This window comes from Lynx rufus, unplaced genomic scaffold (assembly GCF_022079265.1).
Source record: "Lynx rufus isolate CCGP_SWC_20201006 ecotype Redwood Valley unplaced genomic scaffold, mLynRuf1.p SCAF_9, whole genome shotgun sequence".
NCBI lineage: Eukaryota > Metazoa > Chordata > Mammalia > Carnivora > Felidae > Lynx > Lynx rufus.
Genome location: NW_025814897.1, coordinates 1348815 through 1373767, shown reverse-complemented (window position 1 = coordinate 1373767; position 24953 = coordinate 1348815). Strand labels below are relative to the sequence as shown.

At 48.1% G+C, this 24953-nt stretch overlaps 1 protein-coding gene across 1 annotated transcript; it reads left to right on the top strand.

Annotated features, from left to right (window-relative positions):
* Nucleotides 1-13069: 13069 nt before the first annotated feature.
* Nucleotides 13070-20235, top strand: MMP1 (matrix metallopeptidase 1). The gene is made up of 10 exons (XM_047070425.1): nt 13070-13247; nt 13674-13918; nt 14012-14160; nt 14390-14515; nt 14675-14830; nt 14961-15078; nt 17117-17250; nt 18735-18897; nt 19414-19517; nt 19698-20235. Exons 1-10 carry the CDS (start codon nt 13134-13136, stop codon nt 19805-19807), a joined length of 1419 nt encoding a protein of 472 aa, XP_046926381.1. The 5' UTR covers nt 13070-13133; the 3' UTR covers nt 19808-20235.
* Nucleotides 20236-24953: the final 4718 nt, after the last annotated feature.

Sequence of the window (24953 nt, the reverse complement as noted above, 5' to 3'; positions counted from 1 at the left end):
CCTGCTATTGCCCCCCTCTGTAATTTCCCCAAGCAATCTTGTTCCAGAAGGACTGGCGTGTGCTTGTGTGCCCACAAGCCATTCGCTCGTGTTTTTTAACACCAAGCGGAGGCCAAGCACCGGGGGGCAGACTTGTCGCCCATGTTAAGACAAGCCCAGCCCCAAAGGTGACGTGACGCTGAATCCCAGGATGGTGTTCAAGAACTGGCTTGATTTCTCTTGCCTTGGAAATTGAGAGTCCATTTGCATTACAGGAAGTGAGTCTAGTTTGGGGGATGGGGGAAGGAAAGCAGGATCTGGGAACCAGATTGGAACTTGGCGATAAACCCACAGAGTGGTGGATTGAACACCAATGAGAAAACAACAGATAAAGAAGGCACAGAATCTCAGCACCTGGTGTACAGATGGTTACTATCCCAGAAGCCCATCGTCAAGGCTAGAGCCACCTCGAGACTGGTCGTGAGCCCGGCCCCCCTGTGAAGAGACTCAGGCGAAAGAGCCCGCTGAATGTTCTCCAGTGCTGCAGGACTCCTCTGTGAAAGCAAGAGAGCATTTAGCTTGCCAACCTGGGTTTTGGGTAGAATTAACTCAATTCTTTCCTTTATTATTTTAGCAAGGGTTACTTAAGTACTTACAAATACCCTGCTTGTTTGATTTTCTTCTGCACAAAAAGATTTGGATTATTAGAAGGAACCAGCTATTTTAAAATCATAATTGTAATTTGAAGTGTTGATGAAAATATTTATGAGTGCAAATAGTATTAAACCTTTAAGGATACTTTACAATTTTAACCATATGAATCAATATCAAAGACCCAATGAAAGTGATCATAATTATTTTTATGCACATTTCCTAGATTGATAGAGTAACAAGATTAGAAAGTTAAATTTAAAGTCTTAAGAACCTGGGCGCCTGGATGGCTCAGTCGGTTAAGCGGCCGACTTCGGCTCAGGTCACGACCTCGTGATCTGTGCGTTCGAGCCCCACATCGAGCTCTGTGCTGACAGCTCAGAGCCTGGAGCCTGTTTCAGATTCTGTGTCTCCCTCTCTCTCTGACCCTCCCCTGTTCATGCTCTGTCTCTCCCTGTCTCAAAAATAAATAAAACGTTAAAAAAATTTAAAAAAAAAGTCTTAACAACCTTAAGATGTAAGTTTTTTAATAAATTGAATAGTAATTATAAGACAAGTAAACTGTAGTAGTGGGCATGCAAAAAATGCTGCCCTCAGACATTAAGGAATCCAGCTGAAAGGCTGACATATATTACTTAATCCTATTTTAATGCAGAAAGGACACAAATACCTTACATATATTATCTCATTTAATTCTCATTTACGAGGTAGGTATTATTAAACCAACTTTACCCATAGAAGGATTGCTGTCACTCACAGAGGTTAAGCCGCATCCCCAAGGTCGTGCACATGACAAATGGCATAGCCGGGGGTCGAATCCATCTTGTCTGACCCCAGGTTTATGTTCGATCCTCTCTGCCGCCTCTCTTCTCTGAGTGTTGACATGAACTGCTTTACCAACGTGATTAACAGCAAGAAGGAGAGAGCGGAGCCGAGACTGACAGAGGTAATAGGGCAAGAGTTGAAAAAGAGAGACAAAGGGGCTGGCACTTTATAGCAGGTCAACTCAACGGGGGATGGTCGGACTGATCCACGAGTGGGTACATGATGCAGACATTGAAACGTTTCAAAAGTCAAGGGCTCACAACTTGAGAAGTTCCTGTAAGTTCTGATAAGTGCTGCTATTTTCTATTTCGATGAGGAACGTTAAGCCATGTAATGGAGTACTTCGTGTGCATCTAAGTGAGTAGGAATATGGTCTGTTATTAATAAATAAAGCAACTGTTTCATAATTCAAGAGTGCTCATTTGTCAGTGGATTAATTCATTAAGAAATCACTGCAAAACCTGACCCACAGGAAGAGATGTGGTGACTCATAAATCCCCAGCGTGGAGGGACCCCACACTCCTGAAACCACAAGTAGATTTCTGAAGCCAGAGAATATTTCACAGACCTGGCACAGGACCTCACATCAATACCCCTGAGTTCTGGGCCTGAAAATGACAAGTTAATTCTTGTATTTTGTTCTGTACATTAACTGGTTTTGAATTTCTTTTCCCACAAAGCCCTAATTTGTCACCATTTGACTCTGAAGCAGATGAGTGTTTGTCTCAACGTTCTCAGCCCACATCAGTCCTGTGATGAATCAGGCTCAGATTACACCCTTGTGCGGATGAACGTAAGACAGGAGCCACCATCACAAGACGGCCGGGTGAGGGCCATCGGGTCAGAATTCTGCTCTGCTAGGCACAGACAGAAATGTTCGCTGCCCTTTTGGGACTCCCGGTGTGGGGACGGTCGGGCCGATGTGGGGACAAACATAAAGGGTAGACCCTGACGGGAGCTACTCATTTGTTTCTCTGTTCACACTGCGGGCGATAGCAGGGTGCGGGCATTCTGCAAAGACCTTGCGACCGTCAGGGAACAAAACAGACAAAGACGTTTGGCTTCTTAAGACCGACCCTCGGGGGGGGGGGGGGGGGGAGGCGGACGAGAACCAGAATGATGGGCTGTAAACACACTGTATCAGACCTTAGGAGAAGTGCGCTCGGGGGGTGGAAAAGAAAAACCACGGAGGGAAGGGAATTGCAAACACAGAGCGCTGCAGGCCGTAGGACTGTAGGACTGGCAACATAATGAGCGTGGCCAACGCAAGCTCTTCCCCCCGAAGTAGAAAGACGAGACCCGCCTTTCAGGACACAGGGAGTCACCGTAGGCCCCCAGCCGCTGCCCGTGACCTGTGCTGCCCTGCTCCCCCTCCCTGCCCCCAGCGCGCTGCTCGTGGAAGCTTCTGGGAGCTTTTGGGAAGCAGGAAAGCAAACCCCCAGCCGCGAATGCAAAAACGAGCCGTCTCCATGTGGCCAGGAGGTACCCCAGCCACAGCAGAGACAGTACATCGGTGCTAAAACTCGCAGAGCCGTCCCAGAAGTGAAGACTGCCCTCACATGCGTTCTCAAGTGGCTTTTGCAGGTTGGAAACCAGGCCCCCCTGGGTTCATGAGATGGAGGCCGTCACCAGAGGGACTGCCCCTGCCGCCCCGCTTTGTCGCGGGAACGTTAACCTCATGTTTCTGAGGCGAAAACCAGGGAGGGCTGCAGGGGCCAGGACCGCACGTGCTGCGCTGACCACAGCGTGTCGCACGGTGACCCCCTGGCTCCGCTGTTGGTGCCTGTGCCCGAGGAGGAAGCTCATTCACGCACGGCGCGTGTCCAGGCTCGTGTCCTACGTGCGTGTGCACGACCAGCCCGCCTGTACATGCACGGCGAACCCCTCTCCGCATACGCCCCTAACCCTGAGCGACAGAGGCCCCCCGTGCCCCTGCTCGGAGAGTCACATCCGGGGACTCTTTCCGCACCGTCTCCTTGTTTGCTGAGAATAAATGGTCCTTTGTGTGACAAGGGCACCTGCTGTTTGAACCCGTGACTCACCCAGGAGAGAACCGAGGACGGAGGATGGTTGGGTTACAGAACCACTTCCAGCCGGGACTGGAGGGGGGACCAGAAGACACGGTCAGAGGTAAGGCCAGGGCTGGAGCACCTCACGAGGGGGCCGGGGGGTAAACCTGGCTCTAACTCTGAGTGAACCGGCAGGGCATGGTGGGGGGGGGGTCAGAAGAGTGTCCTCAGGCTGTGCTGGATGTGACTGGAGGGGACCAAGGGCAGGGGACCAGAGCCCGGGGAGGGGGCTCCCGCCTGGGCAGCGTGGAAGTGAAGGCACGTATTTGGCTTTACGTGAACAGAGAGCCCACAGGATTAGTGACGGACAGGCTGTGAACCGTGAGAACAAGAGAAGGGTCAGGACGACTAAGCAGTTGGAGGAGAGGCCACCAAGTGGCACCACCTGGGACGCCGTGGGGGCCGAGGGCAGAGCAGGCGGTGGGGGAGCGCCGCGGGCTCACCTTCCGGCACGTGTTCCGCTCGCGACGTGTGTGTTCATCCAAGGACAGACCTGAAGCATCACAGTCGTCAATAAAACACAGCAGGTGTATCGTAATCTACAATGACAGGCTGCCTCCTCCTGCTACTTGTGAGAGCCCGGGGTTACTGTCTGTACATAAGTGTGTCTGACCTGGAGAGGGGCAGTTTGGGGCCGGAGCGTGTAAACTCTGAAAGAGCGTCCAACGATGAGCAGGTGACGGGGGAAAGAGCGTCTCAGCGGGTCTAGGAGAAAACTGGGCAAACGTGAGTGGAGAAGGGAACGGATTAAGGTGACAACAGACAGAATTACGTGAGGAAAGGAGGCTGGGTCGGTATTGTAGGAAGTGGGTCAGGAACACAGAGGAGAGAGGTGTCTGCAGAGGACTTTGGTCCAGGGTCCCAGAGCTGAGCCCGGAGACCCGCGGGAGGGTGTGTGTTCCCCACGGACCGGGGGTGAAGAACTCTCTGGCCGGTCCACCCAGGAAGTGAAGCCAGACTTGACCCTCAGGCCAGAAAGGGGGTACGACCCTGACTTGACTTCTCTCTGTGTCGTTCGTTCAGTGATTTATTGGTTCCTCAAGCAGATATTTTCTGAATGTCTAAGATGGCCAGGCCCTGGGCGAGGGAGGAATATGCATTCAGACAAGGCGCCTGCTTATCCTCCAGCAGAAGAGACAGAAAAGTGAACGGGCACTAGAACACCGAGTGGGTGGTGACCACGTCCCAGAGCAGGCACGCAGAGCTGGGGAGACACACGGCAACTGACCGTGCTTGGGGAGGTCAGGGAAGACTTTCAGAGGAGGTGCTTCTAAGCTGAAGCTCACACGGTAAATACTTCCTGAGCAAAGAGGAAGAGGGTTCCCGTCCAGGTGCAAGGTACATGCACCGTGTGCAAAGCTGTAAAGGGGATGCAGCTCGGCTTTCTATCCGCGTCAGCCCCTTAGTATGGCATCCAGGAACTTCAGAACTTCAGGCCTTCTGCCATCTCACCATGTCCCGCCCTCGGCGCTAACCCCAGACAAACCCAACCGCTTGGCGTTATCTATGGGAGCCGGTTCCCTCTGGCTCCTCCAGCCCTCCTGTCCCCACATTGGGCACAGGGTCTACAAGGTCATCTCGGGGTGAACGAGGATTAGGACCATGGTAGCTCAAAGTCCTACACAGGCTGATTCACAGGGGGGGCATCACCCTTGGAGCAAAGCTGGTCTATGGAGAAAGGAAAAGCAGCAAGCATTCAGGCTCAGGCTAAGAGCGAGAGGGAGAGACAGAGACAGAGAGGCTGGACCCTCCCATTCCTCAGGAAGGCTGTCCCGAGATTGTATTCCATGAGAGTCCCCAAGCCTCTTATTGTAGATCGACTCGAATTAACCTCCCTACAAAACGATTCTTGGCTTAGACGTAAGCGGGAGTGGGCACAAACCACGGAGAACGTGTGGAATTGGTGGCGGGGACCCAGCAAGGCAGAGGAAAATGTCTGGTCAAGGTGAAGCCAACAGCCCTTGAGGGGAGAAGAAGCAGCTGGTTCCACTACTGAAACTCCAGCTGTGGGCTCTCTGAGGGCAAAGTTTTAGGGTCTTGGGATGGAAAGTAAAGGTGTCTGAAGTTGTTGGTTACTTCTTGTCATCTGAAGTCTACCAGGAAAGGCGTATTTTACGATCCATGTTTCCTTACTGGAAATAAGGGAAAAACAGTAAATAACTCTGTTGCCAGAAGCCCTTCCAGCCTGTGATTCACATTCAGACTATGAAAATGTCTAAAGGGAGCAACCACAGCACTTTGATGCTCTGCCCTCCTGGGTGTCAGCAGGAGTGGGGTGTTCTCAGGACGATAACAGGACAGGGGACATGGAGAACTTGAGGGCTGGGAGAGAGCTACGTGCTCAACCTATCCCTTCAAATCTCTTCTCATTATTGCATTTCACGAGCTCCCTCAGGTTCTTTAAAATAAACTTCCTCTTAATTCAGTCATTCTTTCCAATGAAATGGTTCCCCATGAAAACAAAGATGTCATATTCCCAGCTGACTTGCTCCTGAAGATTCAGCTCGGGGATTGCCTTCTCCGGAACACATTCTTTGACCTGCCCACCTTGCCTTCTGGCTGTGTTCAGTCTTCCTCTTATGTGTACCCAGTAATCCACAATGTGCAGTAACTATCCTCACACATGTCCTACGTTGGACTGTCCTCAGTGCCCAGCACCATGCCTGCCTCCAACAATTGCTTATTAAGCTTTTATTGAATGAATGAATGAATGAATGAATGGAGTTTCGGAAGGAAGCAATGCTTGATCCTAGATGTTCTTCAGCCAATCGGAGTCTAGCAGGCCAAGCGTGGAGGATAAGGGAACAGCATGTGCGGTGGTGTAAAGATATGGGGAGTGACATACCTTCATCCATTTTGGGCAATCACAAAGAATTGGTTGGACTGTAGCGAAGAAAAGATTTTTTTCCCTGAGTTATACTGTAAAAGGAAGAGTATTAGGAATTCAACTTGCCTTTACATAGCTGAAAACATTGCATTTCAACTAATAAGGGTGACAACAGAGAAAACACTCCTCAAAACATATTAATTAATTCTGTCAGTGAATAATTCAGCAGTAAATTCATTGGAGAAGTCATCAGGCTATGAACAATACATTGAATTATTAACTTCAGCAAGCATCACCTCCTGCACACACAGTATATTTCCTAAGCCTTTCTGAAGTAGATTAAAACAGGGGCATAGAATCGGGTGATAAGTACTGGGCCTTCCAGACTCACCAGAGAGCTGCTTCAAGATCCACACCCATCATTCGCTCCATATTGGTCAGTAGAAAAAAAGCTGCTTTGGGGGAAATCCCGCCCTGGGATACGGTCCTGAAAAGCATCAGATCACAGAACAACAGCTGATTCGTAACATAACTGCATTTATTAATAAAAACTCCTTAGCATGATTAAGAGGAAACTGTTTCACTTTCCCGAGATATATCTAAAGGTGAGTATGTAATGACACATGGCTTCCTGGCCATGATTTATGCAACTAACGAATTTGCCGCCTTGCCATCTACTATTCGAATCACATCTAGCCGGTGTCAGTGAAGGTGACGATGACATTACACCTTAGAGTATGGCTGCTTCTCGGGCGAGCTTCCAAAATTAGTAAAGGAGGTAACTCACTGCGTTAGTTTATGTGCAGGTAGCCAAAAATTATGTTGACGTTGACTTGCTGTACGTCACTGCAAATAGCAATTTCTTCAAGAATCATAATTAATTTGTAGATAGTTTTTTACTATCAATATTTGGCATATTGACATGTTCTCATCAGGACTCATCATTGCAACAGTTTTGCTTCCAAGAATTAAAACAAATAAAAACGTAGGGGCTCGATTTCCTCGTGTCCAGTGTAAAATGGCCAACGTAGATGATTTTAGGTGTCTTCTCCCTCTCGGAGCAATGAATGCTCAGTGGGCAGCTATTACACAGTAAGCATGATGTATATTTGCATTTGGGGATTCACGTATCCCTAAAACCGTCATGGAAAATCATAATGTTGTTGTTTGCATTTTATATGCGAGACAATGAGGTATCAGAAAGGTTAGTATGCCTAAGGCCTAAAAAGCTACGAAATTGAGTTTTGAATTCAAATCTGCCTTACGTGGAGATTAGATTTCCTTCACATCACAGTGCTGCCGCCGGGTCTGTGTTCTGTGTCTGTGTACATCTATTACAAGTCTACGTTTGCGATCAAGCCGCCTGGAATATCAGTTAGTGGGAGTAAATCGAGTTTGTAATGCACGCATACATTTTGGTTAATATTCTCAAGGCAAATCTATCTTCGTATTTCAAGAAAATACTAACTGCAGACCCAGAAAATGGGTTTCGGGTCTGTGAACCCTGGTTAACTTGTATCACTAGGTAGTACCTGATGGTGCAGATACTCTCAAAGGTCAGGAGGTAATGATAATTACCATATGCAGTCATTCAATTTACAAAGTACCTGCCTGTTCAATCACATCGTAAAAAGAAAAAAAAAAAAGGGGCTAGGCATTATAATTTCTTTTTGCAGATGATAACATCCGAGACTGCTCAACTGTGATTCAAACCCATGTCGTTTGAGTCAAAATGCTGTGCTTTTTCTACCACACCTTTTGGAGGGGACCTGAAAGGAAATTCTCTTATCCATACCCTCCCCAAATACAAGGTGACTGTCCACACTTCCTACAGTAGGAAGCCACTATTGTGTGAGCAAACGCCGGTGTCGAAATGCACTTTGATCTTGGAAACGGACAGCCACATACTGGTGCCTCGGAGGAGGTGATGTGTGTTTCCATCTCCAAAGTGTGGAAGCGTCCAGCCTCCCTGTGGCCACCCACCCCCACCCCAGCAGCTTCCAGGGTGCTGGAAGCCAAGCGTGGGTCTTTACGCCTGGTGGAACTGACCAAACGTTCCCTTTTCCCGTTTAAGGAAACTGCTGTTCTGTGCCATGCTTCCCTCAAAACTGGTTCCTTTCCCCTCTTCGCCAAAGATGCCTGTCATAACCTCCCCCAAGTGTTCTCAGGTTTTTCCACAGTTGGAAAGAGATCTTGCCTTCGATCAAGTCGCTTTTGATTGCAGTCCTGAAGACACCTGTGAACTAGGGCATACAGAGCTCTTGGCAAGGTCAGGGCAAACTATGAGACAAAAAATGCAATTTTACATCCCAATATATTATCCTATGACATCTATTGTCTATAGAATTGTATGTATATATTCTTTTGCAGGCACTGTGCTAAGTATATCTGTGTATATAAAGTTACACGGGTTTGCATATTTATAGATACCGAGTCGTGAAGATCAATATATATCTACACATATATATAAAATATGCAAAACACACTGGTCCCCTTTTATACGGAGACTGTGCTAACCCCGCGGTATAAATGACGATGTAGGCTTGCTTTTGCAACCTTGGCAGAGGGCAGAGGACCCCGGGGGACTTGAGGGGCTCTGTGATCTCGGGCTGATCTCCAAGGACAGGGAAGAAAACACCCCAATGCTCTGTTGTGTAGCTTGTAGGATAGAGGCTTCTTCTCTTTGGAAACCATTTCTCTAAACACCTTTATGCCCTAGTCAGCACATCTGTACACACTCTCCCCTTTCGAAAGCTGTATGGCCTGGGAACATCCCTAGTTTCCTTTCCCCAAACCATGGAGGGGAACCATAACATCAGCTTCAGCAAAGAGGGATGGTGCCACATCACCGGCTTTTCAACAATAATTTCCTATGAGAACAAAGAAATGCATCCCAGCGTCAAGCATATGAAGAGGTCTGCGGGGATCAATTAAGATTCTCTCAGGCCTGAGGGATTGGGTGGTGGCATGGAGACGTTATCATAGACGTGACACAAGTAACGGAACCGGCCTGGTGTCTCACAGCATTTCTCCGTTAGGGAGGCCAAGTCTCCATACCCAGAGCGTGTGTGACCTATCTGGCGACAGAGCACCGTGGAGGTTGGTGGACTGGAGTTGCACAGACTCGTGACAGTAAGTGCCTCCAGGTTGATGCGTCCATCATTTCTACCCGGAAGGAAGCCGTGACATCTGAAGGAACCAACAGGTGCAACGTGTCTGTCAGATGTCTGGCACACACAAAGTGGTTGTCCGTGAAGCCACCATGTGGCCACGGGGAGGGAGGAGATACGGATCGGGGCAAAGCTTTCCCTCATGTCACTCCCAAAACAAAAATTATTAAAACATTAAACCTCTGGGGGCGCCTGGGTGGCTCAGTTGGTTGAGTGTCCGACTTCAGCTCAGGTCATGATCTCACGGTCCATGAGTTCAAGCCCCACGTCGGGCTCTGTGCTGATGGCTCGGAGCCTGGAGCCTGGTTCAGATTGTGTGTCTCCCTCTCTCTGCCCCTCCCCCTTCATGCTCTGTCTCTCTCTCCCTCTTTCTCTCTCTCTCTGTCAAAAATAAATAAACATTAAAAAATTAAAAAAAAAAAACATTAAACCTCTGGCTAAAGGTCACTTCAAGACCTGTAGGAGCAAAAAACTAGAAAAAAAAAATGAGACTCAAATTTAATTATAAAACGAAAGAGGCTGAATTTCCAAGCATAAAAAACACGAAGCAAGATGGATATTCCAAGACTCGACTTCATATGCAAAGACACAAACATGCGTGAGTCCTTGCACAGAGCAGCATGAAGTGACCAAGAAAACCTTGGAAATAATTTGCCTATATGGAAATAGTCGGGAGTCAGCTGATGTGGTCACGCTCTCAAAAGCCCTCCTAAATCTGCCATGCCCCCCGGGGGATACACGATGGAGGAATCATTTCCACAAAACTACATCCGAAAGGGGATTATGGGGGAAAAAGAAGCTCCCAGAGGGAAAAAAAAAAAAAACATTCAGACATGAAAAGCACTAAAATTCTAACATGTCTTGAGCTTCTTGGAAACTATACAAAGTTTCGGCATTGCTAGGCTTTGGGTAGGATTTAATCCCCAGCTTTCTGGTCCCAATTTGTATGTTTTCCTCTCCACTTTCAAATCTCTCACATGCCGGCACTAGCCAAGGAGCTCGTGTGTTCCGCTGTGGATACCTAACCGGAAATTTCAAGATTCAGGACACCACGAGTCTTTGAAGCTGTCTGCTGAACTGAAACTTAATTTAAAACTCGTTGTTATTTCGGGAAGAGATGTAACAAAAAGCTATTTTAAGTGACCAGGGCCCGATCCGCGTCAGCATTCCTGAAGTTGGAGGGAAAAACACGGCTTTTCCATCGGGAGCTCTGCACCCAGACCAGGAGCAGAAGGTTGAGTCCCGGCTCTACGTGCTTCCTCCGACCAGGTCCTCCCCCCACCCCTGTCCCTTCAGAGTCACGACCGCGGGCCTGTGGGCAACCTCCCTGCTGCCCAGGGTCTTGTGGGGAAGACCAGAGTGCTGGGCTAGACCCGTGGGTTTTGAACTCCGTTCCACTGGATCCTCCCTGTGGCACAGACGCCGGGGCTTTGCCAGTGGAGAGGAGACAGGGGACCGGGTGGGAGTGAGGCAGGGGAGGCTCTGTGTCCCTCAGATTTCCCAAAAGGGATTTTGTTTAAAGGATACTGTCGTTTACAAAAGTGGGAAAACCTGTAGACCATAGGGTACGTAAGCTCTCGCCACGTTGACTATTTCATGAGACTCGTCCCGGGTGATATCTTTGTAATGCCTTGCCCAATCCCAGAAGGTCACATGCTCTCGAGTTAACCTCGTGACCCTTGCTTCTCACTGGCCCGGAGGGCGGGGTGCATCCTCTTCACACTGACCAGATTCCCTAGGAGTCCGGGGGGATGTGCTATCCCTTGACTTTGTGCACACAACCTCTGACATAAAAGCTTCTTCCAGTATTTTCCTTGCCTGTACCGAAGTCAGTTCAACCGTTGGTGTTCTTTGGTCTCAGCCCCACCCTTCATCTGATGCCCATGAGAAGGAGAGGCTTTGACCTTGGTGAGAACTTCTTCCAATTCCTCTCACGGTCTTGAACTCACATACTCGTCCACTTATGAGGAAGTTGTGGCTAGGTAATTAGGGAGAAAATGAGCCCTTTCACGTCAGTCCAAAAGATATTGAAGCGATATTTATACACAAGGTGTTGTTCTTAGCGTGGCGAGGAAAACAGAAGTTGGTACGGTGAGAAAAGTCCAGAGAAAGCTGTCTTGCCAGGGTGGGAAAGGCAGGGGCACCATCAGGTGCTGGAGGGGAAAAGAGGACACAGGTGTTTCTCAGCTTCGTATCTCATTAAACACTTTGGAGGAAGGAGGCTGGGGTGTGAGCAGAGGAACCCACGGACTTAGATCAGCTTTTCTCACCAAGGGCCAGAAGGATAGCCCCCAAGACACATATTCCCACATGGACACACAAATGAACGTTTTCATGACATAGCCATGTATTTATTTCAATATGCATACAAAACTAATAACCATTAAACGATGATTTTTACAGACACGATAGCCTATAATGAGGCAAACTGTAACTTAAGGAAAAATACAAAAGTAATACTCCAGGTGGCACTAAGATTTGGCAAAAACTATGGTAGAGATAGGAGGGTTAGTGAACGTTAGGAAATTTAGGGTTGGACCAGCTCTATAGTCTCGTGCATCCTGGCACTTCCTGGTAAATCTAATCTGAGCAGCGTTGTATGGACCTCGGTTAAAGCCACCTTAAGATATCTCATACGATGTCTGTTTACTAATTAACTCCCTCCCGTGGGAACTGGTGCCCAGAAGATGCTGAATACGATCATGTGGATGAATGAATGCAAAGATACGTGAACGAATGCATACATGAGAGAATAATTGCAGCCCAGCCCTAACGAGCATGTGCTCGCATCAACGGGAACGAGGATGATTAAAAATAAGACAGCAGAGGGGCCACAGGTGGCTCAGTCCGTTAAGTATCGGACTTCGGCTGAGGGCGTGATCTCACGGTTCGTGAGTTCGAGTCTAGCAGGTGATGAGCTTGAGACCCACGCCCCCGACCCATCGGGTGAACCCCACTCCTCTCTCTCTCTCTGCCCCCAGAAGACTCAAAATAAGACAATAAGACTGGGTCTTTGGCCAGCCCCTGCCTCCTCTGGTACATTGTGACAGGTTTCAGAGAAGGGTCATATTTCTCCCACGATGCCAATGGGCAGTGTCTGCACAGGGTGGGAGTTATCTCACCAGACCTGTGGACGAGGGCTTCTGAGTCAAGGTTCTCAAATCCTGGGCGCACGTAAAGACGGAGACCGTGGGCTATGGAAATAGTATACTAGACCGTTTGGCAAAGGCAAAAGGTAGCAAAGCCCACCTTTTCACATGATCACGGAATACTTACTCTACGATCTCTGACAAGGCCCTGTTCAAAAAGGGCAGACAGGAACTGGAGAAAACCAACGTGTCTCCCTCACACACACGGACTGTTTGATATTAATCATAAGGTTGCGACACCGAGTAGATCCAAATAATCTGTGCGGCGTCACCGTTTCTGATAATTGCCGGAGGTATTCATCACTAATCAAAGAGGATGTTACGCAATGTGAGCCGGCCAGCCTTCAGCTTTCTGGAAACACAGACTATATAAAGAGGGAGCTTTTCCTAGTTGAGGTACTTCAACAGCAGGCAGGTGGAGAGCATCAGAGGCCATCCCCAGAGAAGAAAAGCCAAGGTCAGCATGGCCAGCCTTCCTCTGCCGCTGCTGCTGCTGCTGCTGCTCTGGGACGTGGGGTCCCACGGTTTCCCAGCAGTGACCTCAGACACACAAGAGAAAGATGTGGAGATGGTCCAGGTAAATGCTGAATTTCACATGCCAGAAACGAAGAGCCTTTATCTGCATTTTCCCATGGCTTTATAGAGAAGCAGTAGTAGCACGAAGGGGCTTAAGAAATGAGCTTTATTTATTAATAAATAAAGGGTGGGTTTCTTACGAAGAGAAACTCGTGGTGGGAAGGGTCCTCTCCCCAGAGCAGATTCTTTTCCCTTTTCCAGTTGGAGGGAAGCAAGAACTAAGGCAGCCAATTGTAATTCTGACTTCATGCTGTTGAGAGGTCGGGAGATTGCTACTTGAGATTAGTTTCCACCAATAATAAGGACCCTGAAATCCAAGCACAATCTTTCAAAGTGGCTCTCCACTTCTGTGAAAACTTCATATTGTCAATCTTCAGAGAATAGAAAGTTCTCATCTGGTGGTTTCAGTACCTTTATCTTTCATCAGAAATACCTGGAAAACTACTACAATCTGAAGGACGACGGGAAGAAAATGGTAAAGCAGAGAAACCATAGCCCAGTGGTTGAGAAGCTGAAGGAAATGCAGAAATTCTTTGGGCTGAAGGTGACTGGGCGGCCAGATGCCGAGACCCTGCACGTGATGAAGCAGGCCAGGTGTGGGGTGCCCGACGTGGCTTCCTATGTCCTCACTGAGGGGAACCCTCGATGGGAGCACACAGACCTGACCTACAGGTAACCAGAACGGGCACCAGAGCGAGGACTCTATTCCCCATCAGAGCCATGACAGAGGAGGTCTGACATGTCTCTGTTTTATTTCACGTGAAGGATTGAAAATTACACACCAGATCTGCCAAGAGCAGAGGTGGACCGTGCCATTGAGAAAGCCTTTCAACTCTGGAGTGATGTCTCACCCCTGAACTTCACCAAGGTCCCTGAGGGTCAAGCGGACATAATGCTATCCTTTGTGTGGGGAGGTAAGCCCTTCTTGTAGCAGGAAACTCTCCTCACCTTCCCTTTGCCTTGACCCTAGATCCCTTCAGCTGCTGGAGGACCTTGCTCAGGAGGAGTGTTGCTTTTACAGGCTGAAGGAGGGACTGTGCCACACTGGGTGGGAAATCGGTGGCCCTCTCAGCAAAGCTGACCCTCCTGGGTTAGCCGGAGTTAGAACCAAGAGGGACACCTGTTGAATTCTGTTTCTGGCAGATCACCATGACAATTCTCCCTTCGATGGACCTGGAGGGAACCTCGCTCATGCTTTCCAGCCAGGCCCAAATCTCGGCGGGGATGTCCATTTCGATGAAGACGAAAGGTGGACCAACGACTTCAGGGGTGAGCCAGCTAATCCTGTCTCTCTTGATCCCCCCACGCCTCCTCAGTTCGTTGTAATACTGGTTGGCTTAACTGAAAAGGTGCATTAGTAGAAGTATGTATTTTTCCACTACGAACACCCTTCAAAGAATTGCAAACAGGGTCTATTGGAACTTTTAGATTTCAACTTGTATCGCGTGGCCGCTCATGAGTTGGGTCATTCCCTCGGACTCTCTCACTCGACTGATATTGGGGCTCTGATGTACCCCAACTACATCTACAGTGGTGACGTCCAGCTGTCTCAGGACGACATCGATGGCATCCAGGCCATATATGGTGAGTGTACAGAACAACACTGGGGACGAGGGGCCGTTAGAGCGGCCGTCAGTGGGGACCTTTAAGAAGCTGGCTTTGTGGTTCATGCAGCTTTCCAGCAGAACTAACTGCAGATCTCTTTCTCCTTTAGGACCCTCCCTGAATCCCATCCCTCCAACAGGCCCCCAAACCCCACAACCGTGTGACAGCAAGCTAACCTTTGACGCAATCACCACGATTCGGGGAGAAGTGATGTTCTTTAAAGACAGGTAGGACATCAGTTCCTCTTTGTGTTTTGTGTCTGTAACCGCAACAACGCTCATGACTAGGCGAACCCATGCGCTATACTCTGCCCCACATGTTATTTGTCTTACGCTTACGTGCCTAATTAGAATTTTGATTAAGTGCAAGCAATTACGTACATTTGCACAATGTATGAATTTATGACAACTTCTCCCCCCACATGCGTTCTGTTGTTTGGTGCTCAGAAAAAAAACGAAAACAAAAACAAAAAAACAAAAAACACTGAAGTAGAAAATTCAGGAAATATAGTCCCGTTTTGCAGATCAGTAAAGTAAGGCAGAGAGAAGGAAAGAGATCCTTTCGGCGCACGGAGTGGTGACAGAGAAGCAACTGAGCTTCTGGCTTGTACTGACGAGCTCTCTTCGTTAATGCCCGCTCTCGTGATGAGATTCACGTTAGCACTTTGGTAGAAGCCAGTGGTTTCCACCGCACCGTTAGGCTGATGGGGGTTTTGTAGCCACCCTTAAATGTCACCCCTCTATCCTAGTAAAGATGCCCCCCAGAGCCTGCGATCCCCAGAGACCTAGGGAAGGACAGGAGCCGTTGTGGGGAAAATCCCCAAGAGTTCACGAGAGCCCTCCCTCGAGCACATATGTGGGGCCACGACATGCTTCTCTCCTCACAGCAGGGTCCTGGACCCCCCAGTACGGTGTGTGGCCTCAAAACATCCAGGGCTCCCTCCCAAGGAATAGGCCCGCTCTCTGCGTCATCCTGATTCCTAAAGGACCGTGGTAAATTTATAACGTGGTCCTTTTTTGAACGATGCAGTCCGCCGAAAGGACAGCCCTGAGGAAGGACCAGGGCTTTGGCACAGCAAGTAGGGGTGCTTTGACGGGCTCACTTCTCAGCCGCCCTTGCTAGAGTCGTGCCCGTGCTGTTTGACTGCTCTGTGATCACATCCACCCCAGAATGCAGGGTGTTGGTCCCAGACGCTTTCCACCCTCTTCTCCCCTATAGATAAGGCTGCACGCGAACCATATAGGGTGTGGCTGAAAGCTAAGGAAGCAGCTGGCTTTAAAGGAAAGCTCTGAGTAGAGCAGGACGCCCCCAGCAGAGCAAGTGCTTGAGGGATTTCTTCAAGGACCAGGAGCAAGTCTAGGATTTGCAGGAACTCCTCTACCTGTGTCCTTTGTCACTTAAGCGGCACCAAAGAGGGAGCTGTGGGAGGCTGGATGGTAGTGGATTTGCCCAGGGCCTCACCGCCAGGCGGAGGTGGGGCCGGACCGCCACTTGGGCTCCTGACTGCCGGGCCCATCGTTCCCCGTGGCCTGCGGTCCGGACCCTTCTTCTGCGGCCGCGTTACAGTCTATGCTTTCCCATCACCCAGTCCCTGCGGACTGTAGGACCGACGGTGTGAGCCACCGGCCTAAGGGGACAACGGGACCGGCGGCCAGCTCTGAGTGTAAACTTGACCTTTGCCTTAGACACCTCCCTTCCCCTCCCTGACCCCTGTCTCTCCTCTGTGAGGTGCGAGCAGCACGCTCTCGTAGGGTCTTGCGAGGAAAGGCGTGACGGGGGAAAGGGCTGGGCTGGCAGGGGCACGGACGTGGCTGTGTTCTGCCACAGGCTCCTCGCGGCTCCGACGCCAGCTGTCAGACGGAATTGGTGCAAGCTGGTTGTCAATCACAGCCATTATCTGAGTAACTTAAATCATATTAATACCAAAGCCACTAAAGATAAGTGACACGGATGGTTGTGTAGTCACTCTACCGCAGTCGACTGTCCAGGTTCCTGAGGTTGTTTGTGCCGGACGTGCGTGGACGGCAGCAATGCTCTGGACTTACCAGTGCGCTCCCGGGAAGCCCCAGGACTCTGCCGTGGTGCTGTCAGCGTGCAAGGGAGTGGACACCACGGGCCAGGCTTCCCCACCGCCGCCCGGGCCCCAGCCCGGACGACGGACGTTCGACATTCACCAGGACCCGCTTGGCCGGCAGTAAACTCCCTTAGATGTCAGCCCACGCTTGCTCCCCATTAGCTCAAATTTCTTTACTTTTTAATCATCAGGTTCTACATGCGCATAAGCCACTACTCCCCGGGCGTTGAGCAGAATTTCATTTCTATTTTCTGGCCAAACCTGCCAAATGGACTTGAGGCAGCTTACGAAGCTGCAGAGAGAGACGAAATCCGGTTTTTCAAAGGTAATGTTTCCGCGATGGTTCCGTTCCGTGGATTAATGTTTCATCCGCTTTGGGGCTGAGATAGAAGACAGTTGTAGCTACTTTCTCTCCACGCACTTCGGGAAATCTGACGATCTCGCTTCTCACACCGGTGGGAGCTCATCACCGTAACTAAGAACGATACAGTGCAGCTCTGAGTTGTTTTCCATAAAGAGCATGTGACTACAGATCCGTGTTCTGCTGGTTTATGAACCTGGAATTTTGAAAATGTTTTCTGTGTGGGGCTCTTTACAAATCTCCCCTGGAGGTGCTCAGGAATGAAAAGGAGAGACTGAGGCCAAAGTTAGAGAGAGGATAGCACAGACACATGAAGGGAGGGGGAGGTATCGTGGACATCCCTGGGGAGTCTGTTAAGACCACAGACTCTCGCTTAGCCTGACGTCCTCAAGGTCTGTCCACGTCCTTCAGCTGCCATGTACATTAAGGGATGAGAAGTCCTGAATCATCATGCTTCTTTGATTCTATCAGAATGAAACGTAATCCAATGATGGGCTCCTGGCTTTGAAGACACTATGGCCAACGTCACTATTTCTGCAAATAATATACGCAAACATTAAAGTACTTGACCCGGTCATACACTCAAGGCAAAGGATCGAATGCAGTTTAGGTGGACAGAAAACTTGGAAACCGGCTTTCTATCCCTCAGATCATGAAATTAAATAGGAAATCGATTAATTTAATTTAGTTATTTAATTTTTAGAGAGGGTGTGTGTATGTGAGAAGGGGAGCAGGGCAGAGGAAGAGAGATTCTTAAGCAGGCTCCAGGCTCAGCACAGACCCAATGCAGGGCTCGATCTCACAACACTGGGATCATGACTTGAGCCAAAATCCAGAGTCCGATGTTCAACCAACTGAGCCCCCCAGGCGCCCCTTAAGTAGGATGTCAGATGCACAAAGTTTCAAGCTGCTTTTTCATAAGGGGTAAACGAGCATGTCTGTGCAATGAGAATAATCCTGGCTTCAAGGTGGAAGACCAGTGTTATGTGACATGGGGCTTTTTAAGTCTAAATATATAGATCTGGACACAGCATAAATGAGCGTTTGGAACTGTATTCTAGCCAGATGCAATGGTTTTTGCTGACAAAGGCTGCAAGTCATTACAGATTGTGAGTCATTACAACACTCTGGCCTTTGGGAAGCCATTGGCGGGAACTTTCAGAGTCGAGGGGAAACCGCAGAAGCGAGCCTGGTGTCACGGAGGTGGCGCGATGAACGCTGGGGCCATTTCCAAGCTTGCTGCAGATGCCGATATTTAAAAAACATACTGATCTAATAGACCTTGGTTACAAAATTAGCTCAGGCATCTTGGGAAACCCCCCCGGATGGTTCTAGCGTGCAGGTGAGACACTGCTCTGGCATGTGTAGCTGAGAACTTAGCTGGAAATCAGCCTACCGTCTTCTGGCGCCCTGGATAAGGATTTTCATCTCTGTTTTTTGATTGGCAGGCGATAAGTACTGGGCTGTCCGGGGGCAGGATATGCTGTATGGATACCCCAGGAACATCCACAAATCCTTCGGCTTCCCCAGAACTGTGACGAGCATCGACGCTGCTGTGTCTGAGGAAGAAACCGGGAAAACGTACTTCTTTGTCGGTAACAAGTACTGGAGGTAAAGACCGAGGACAGAAAGTGGTAGTGCACCAGCTCTTTCTACACAGAGGGAACATTCTAGATTGAACCGTGCCCACGGGAGTCTCTTACTGCCTTGACTAGCTGCCGTTTCTGTGAATGGCTGAAGCAAGTATCCAAGGCTTAAGAGATCATTGTGCAACACCCATACTGGGAATCCAGGGAACACGTGGGGCCACATTTGAAAAAGGACACCTAAGAAGGAGGGCGTTTATCTTCACAGGGCCCTTCCGCCAGTAGAAATGTATCCTTGATTGCAGTTTGCCTTAATGGGATGTCGTGTGGTACTTCCCGGAGAATTAGAATTAGTGGTTGGCGTTCAGAGGGACCTTCTAAATCTTTTCCATCCAGCATCCCATGTCACCCTCCCCCATGCCACACAACATCTCTGCAGTTAAAAGTTCTTGAAACATTCCTGCTGCCAAATTCCCTGTGATGACTTTGCGAAGTCTACACATTTGATGCATTCTGATGCCTCCAATTATTTTTTGACCAGGTATGATGAATATAAACAATCCATGGATGCAGGTTATCCCAAAATGATAGCAGATGACTTTCCTGGAATTGGGAGTAAGGTTGATGCTGTTTTCCAGAAAGATGGTAAGTGAATATATGAATATATTTCCTCTATGTTGTTGTGATAGAATAACATCAGTATTGTTATTTGGGGGATGGCAGACGTCAAAAATATTCTCACAAATGACAGGATTTTTCAAGAATTCAAGTCAAGCCTAGAAACCATTTGTATAACATAGTAAGTCTCTTTTCTTTTCTTTCTAGGATTTTTCTATTTCTTTCATGGAACAAGGCAATACGAATTTGATCCTAAAACTAAGAGAGTTCTGTCTCTCAAGAAAGCTAATAGCTGGTTCAACTGCAGAAATTATTGACCCACTGTTACAGCAGAAAAATATATTTCAAGAGCCTAAGGAAAGTGTCTTCCTGGAGAGCCATTTGTTTAAAAGAAATACAGAGCTGTTAGGTATAATCTTATTTATATCTCATTCTACATGCCTTTTTATGCTTTAGAATGCAATGTATTATGTACTGCTGTAATTTAGTTCCACACCTGAGAACTGAGACAGTCAAGTTCATGGGTTATAGATTCAAATGGGCCATTTCTGCAAAGAGGCTCTTTTCCAAAGCAGAAGACTCTCACCCTGATCTTGGAGTGCAGCTCTTCAAGAACAGAGACCAGAGAAACAAGCCTTTGCCAGAGGAAAAGCAGTCCCCTAACATCTAAGCAGCCGCTAGAACATCCTTATATGCAAAGAACAACTTTTGTTACAGAAAATAAAGTGTTTTATGTTTGGAATAAGCCATGCGTATCTCTACTGTTTTATAAACTTTCTAGTACATTTAAGTCATTACCTTGTTACTTCCTGGTGATAAAGCCATGCTTACAGAGACTAGTTTTCAAGTTTGAAGTGGGAATAGGCAAACTATTCATGTGGGAAGTGAGGGTGCACAGGAAGGTGGAATATTCTCCCGTTTTCATGGAAGTTACATCATACGCAAGAGGTTAAAATCGATTTCCCGTGTCCCATGTCAAGATTCCAAAATTGGTTTTAGGCACAAGCATTGACAGCCTGGTAGAGTTGTTTAAGGGCATGTCCCTCACCCTCTGAGCCTGAGGGAAGGCTCTGCTTTCCTAAGGTCCCACTCCTGGTAGCCACGGAGGAGGGACGGGCAGCGCCATCTAACTAGTCCTGGCCAGCAGATTGTGCCCAGAAGGGACCCATAATGATGTGGAGAACAAAGGCAAAAAGAATCGAAGATAAAATTAAATTTCCTTGGGGCGCCTGGGTGGCTCAGTCGGTTAAGCGTCCGACTTCGGCTCAGGTCATGATCTCACGGTCCGTGAGTTCGAGCCCCGCGTCGGGCTCTGTGCCGACAGCTCGGAGCCTGGAGCCTGCTTCGGATTCTGTGACTCCCTCTCTCTCTCTGACCCTCCCTGTTCATGCTCTGTCTCTCTCTGTCTCAAAAATAAATAAACGTTAAAAATAAAATAAAATTAAAAATTAAATTTCCTTATAACCTGCAGCCCATTGACCAATAGTTGGGTCAGGCAGAGTAAGACACTCCTCCAGGAAGTCCCAACTGTCTTCATGATAAAGCTTGGCTAGAGTAAAAACAACCGTAGCTTGACAATATCTAAGCCTCCAGTATCCTGTGAGTGTTTAGCAAGTGAAAGTCCCTTTGGAAACGTCCCCTTGCCTTTACCGCCCTCCCCCAATATAATCAGTCTCTCCTCACAATCCCAGGGAAGCTCCTCCTGCCCCTGGGCCCTGTCCCCATGCTTTAATAAAACCACCCTTTGCACCAAAGATGTCTCAAGATTTTGTTCTTGGCCATCGGTTGTGAACCCCAACATTTTCCACATCAAATATCACCTCCAGATGGAGACACAATTGTAGGCGCACATTTCTCCAGTGGTACCCTCTTGCTGTGGTGATCGCGAAAGCACAGCAGAGCATCCACGACACGGAAGAAGCCTGAATTGTCACCACTCAAAGCGATCACCCCAAACCTCGGTAGATTTTGCTTAAAAAGCTTTGATTGTTCTAAACTCCTAAGATTCTAGATTTTGTTCAAGCGGCATAATCTAGTTATTCTTTATGTGGTTTATCATGCCTAATTTGGGAGGGTGTTCCTGTAAGTAGGAGTCCCACAAGTAGTATCTGAGCCCTGCAAGTTTTACGAGAGCTCATGGGTGTTCGTGGTATTGGTGGACTTTCTGGTATGTAGAAGAGGCTTGGGAATATTTTGAAGTACTCATGATTCTGGGGCAGGCAGTTCTCAGCTCAAGAATTTGGAAAGAAGTGTAACCTCTCCTTTGGCCAGGTGTCTTTCTTTCTAATAAGCATGTTGATATTGAAGTATATATAATGTAAATACAGATAAATGCACAAATCCTAAGTGTTCCTATCCGTGAGTTATCACAAAGTTAGCAATTCCATGTAACTCTCACCCCGATCAAGAGATAGAACATCACCAGGTACACAGCAATCAAGACCCTTTGATCACTGCTCAAGTCTGTGTCAGCTCAGTCCACTTGAATCAGAGCCTGAAACAGGAAGACTGGGACAGGAGTGTTCTGAGGAGAAGAGTGGACACAACATTTGAGAGCGAGGAAACAGCTACAGAATATGGTCCCAGATTGCTCCAATCTAATGATTCAAAACTTGAATCACAGCTAATCCCATCTCAAGGCAAAGGGACCAGCTTTTGTACCCCTGTATCCTCAGTCATCAGCCGAGGTCTGGTTTGGGGGGGTGGGGAGGGTGCATAGCTCCCAGGCGAGATGGCTTCTCTTTGGCAAAGAAATGGGACAACTGAGAATTGCAAGCCACCAACCCTTGAAGAAGCAGGAGGATGGGCACACTGGTGCTAATGGGGGTCTGGAGACACGACCAACCGTGTGTCCAGTACATTCTCCATTTCCCAGAGGCAACCCTCATGCTGACCTGGAACATCTGAGATTAAATCTGCCTGTTTTTGAACTAAATTAGATCCAGTATATATTCTCCCGTATCTCCCTTGCTGTGTTCAACATCATGTTCCTGCACTTCATCCACTGATGATGGACTTTGATTTGTGACCATTTGGGGGCTCTCATACACTACTGCTCTTATGTAGGCACTTCTGTTGATTTTATACCTAAGAGTGCAATTGCGGAGTCATCCAGATTCCCTGTGCAAACACCGTCTTCAGATTCTCTCTTGGCCTCCTGTCTTGTGTTCCAGCCACAGCAGCAGTGACTGGTTCTGTCCAGGTTTTAAAGCAGCTTCTAAGCCTCTAGCTGTTCTCATCAGGCCTCTGCTTTCTGCTCTAGGGCTCCTGGCCTTTCCTGTTGGTGTTGCATCAAGCACTGCTGTGGAACTCACTCAGAACACAAGCAGTCTGTGCGAAGAGCAGTCACTCGTGGAACAATCATTGTACCAGTGCGACAGACACAGATGAGTAAATGGGTCTCCCTCTTTCCTCAGTGGGATGTTCCTAAGATGGATTCCAAGTGGGTCCTTGGCGCCATTCTGAGCAAGATATTTCTCATCTCTGCCTGGCTGACAATTCATCTTTGTATTGTCTCTTCCACTTTCCCTGTTTTGCTCTCCCCAACCCTCAATCCAGCCCTCCCTCCACATCACATGCCTTAATAGTCACTTATCTTTAAAATTTTTTTCAAGTTCTGCTTTCTGAAAATACCAGATTAACTCCACCTGTACTAGAAGTGGGGCAGTGATAACCTTGGTATGTAGTGTCATCACAGTGGTGGAGATTCTCATCTGTGGTTGATTGTGAAGGAATAAAGGTGAATCATGAGTAATGGGTGATCAGTTGGCCATAACCCCTGAATGACATGGCAGGAGTGGTGGTTATAGGAAGTGGGGAGCGGGCTGGTTAACCACCCTTGGAATTTGATAAAAAGAAAGTAATTAGTTCGGGGCAGCTAAATGTCAACTGAAGAGCCACTGTGAAAGTCAAAAGACATTAATGACATTTAAAGAAATTCTCATTTTGCAGGCTGTGCTGAAAATCAACCCCAGATCTCATTGCAAATTTGGGCACTTCCTAGCTGGAATAATGGGGGTACCAATCTGAAAATATGGAACATCTAAATTCTCCCGAAAGTTCCACATGGGCAGCAGTCCCTTTGCCAGAGGAAGGCAACGTCCCCTTGCATAGGGAACCAACAAAGCCCTTACCCGAGTCAGTACCTCACAAGATAATGTTCATCCTCCTCTCAAATTCCTTCCTTCACTAGTTCCCAAGGAAATAACTAGGGTCAGGTCTCAGTATAGTTCAAATTCTAGCTATGGCAGGAAATTGCTTATAAACCAAAGGCATTAGAGGATATGGCCCTTGAGTGCCATCAGGAACTAGGGGAACATGCATGAGAATGGACTTTAAAGGCATTGGACCAGGGTGGGAGGATGTAAGCCTGGACTGAGAAGAATTTATTAACATGGTGCACTCATTCTGGGCTCAAGAGTCAGTTTTCTGGCAAGGAAACTGGGACTTTGTCCAATACTCAGCTGATGTAAAGTCTCTAATCTTGAATGCAATGATGTCCTACAGTGTATGAGGTAGAGATGCCAGCCCTTTTTGTAGCACGGTGTTAGGGAATGAGCCAGGAGGCACAAGGAGATGGGAATCTTGAATGGATTTATTACATGAGATTGAGGGACCCACCCCCAGATCCTTTCTGGTCCAGATGGCTCTCCATTCATTGAGGCTGTACAGAATGCACTAGTGAGGGGATGTACTGGTGTCTGAGATACACAATGATGGTTGCTCTCTGTGGGCTGGGGTGACAGTATGAGGTGTGGCTTGGAATTGGGCTCTCTAGTGTCATAGGGATGCTGCAATTTCAGGATGTGAAGGGTAGGTGTCCCACCTAACCATCAAAGGCAAGGTAAACCAAAGCAACTCTCATTAACATGGAGACTAGACTAGGACTAGAAGGCCTTCATTTCCACAGATCATGTGTTTCTAGCAGTAAGTAGATGAGTACACGGTAAAGGTGCTGCTGAACTGATATTTTAAAAATTAAAAACTGCCGGTATCAGTTACTGCAACAGAAAAATCCTTCTCAATTTCCAAATCTAAAAAGATTTACAAACTCAAGCTCATTGATTGCAGAGGAGTCTAGGTCTCCTTGAAGAAGGATCCTTCTTCATACTTATGTATTTGTATGGCTTAAACAACAGAAGTTTACTTTCTCATGATTCTGGAGGCTATGATTTTTTTGTTGGTTGGTTCTATTTATTTTTGAGAGACAGAGCGTGAGTGGGGAAGGGGCAGACAGAGGGGGGGACAGAGGATCTGGAGCAGGCTCTGCGCGTACAACAGAGAGCCCGATGTGGGGCTCAAGCTCACAAACCAAGAGATCACGACCTGAGCCGAAGTCAGATGCTCATGTGACTGAGCCACCCAGGTGTCCTGGAGGCTATAATTTTGAGATCAAGGTGTTGACAGGGTTGGGTTCTTCTGAGGCTTCTCTCCTTGGCTTGCAGATGACCATCTTCTCCCTGT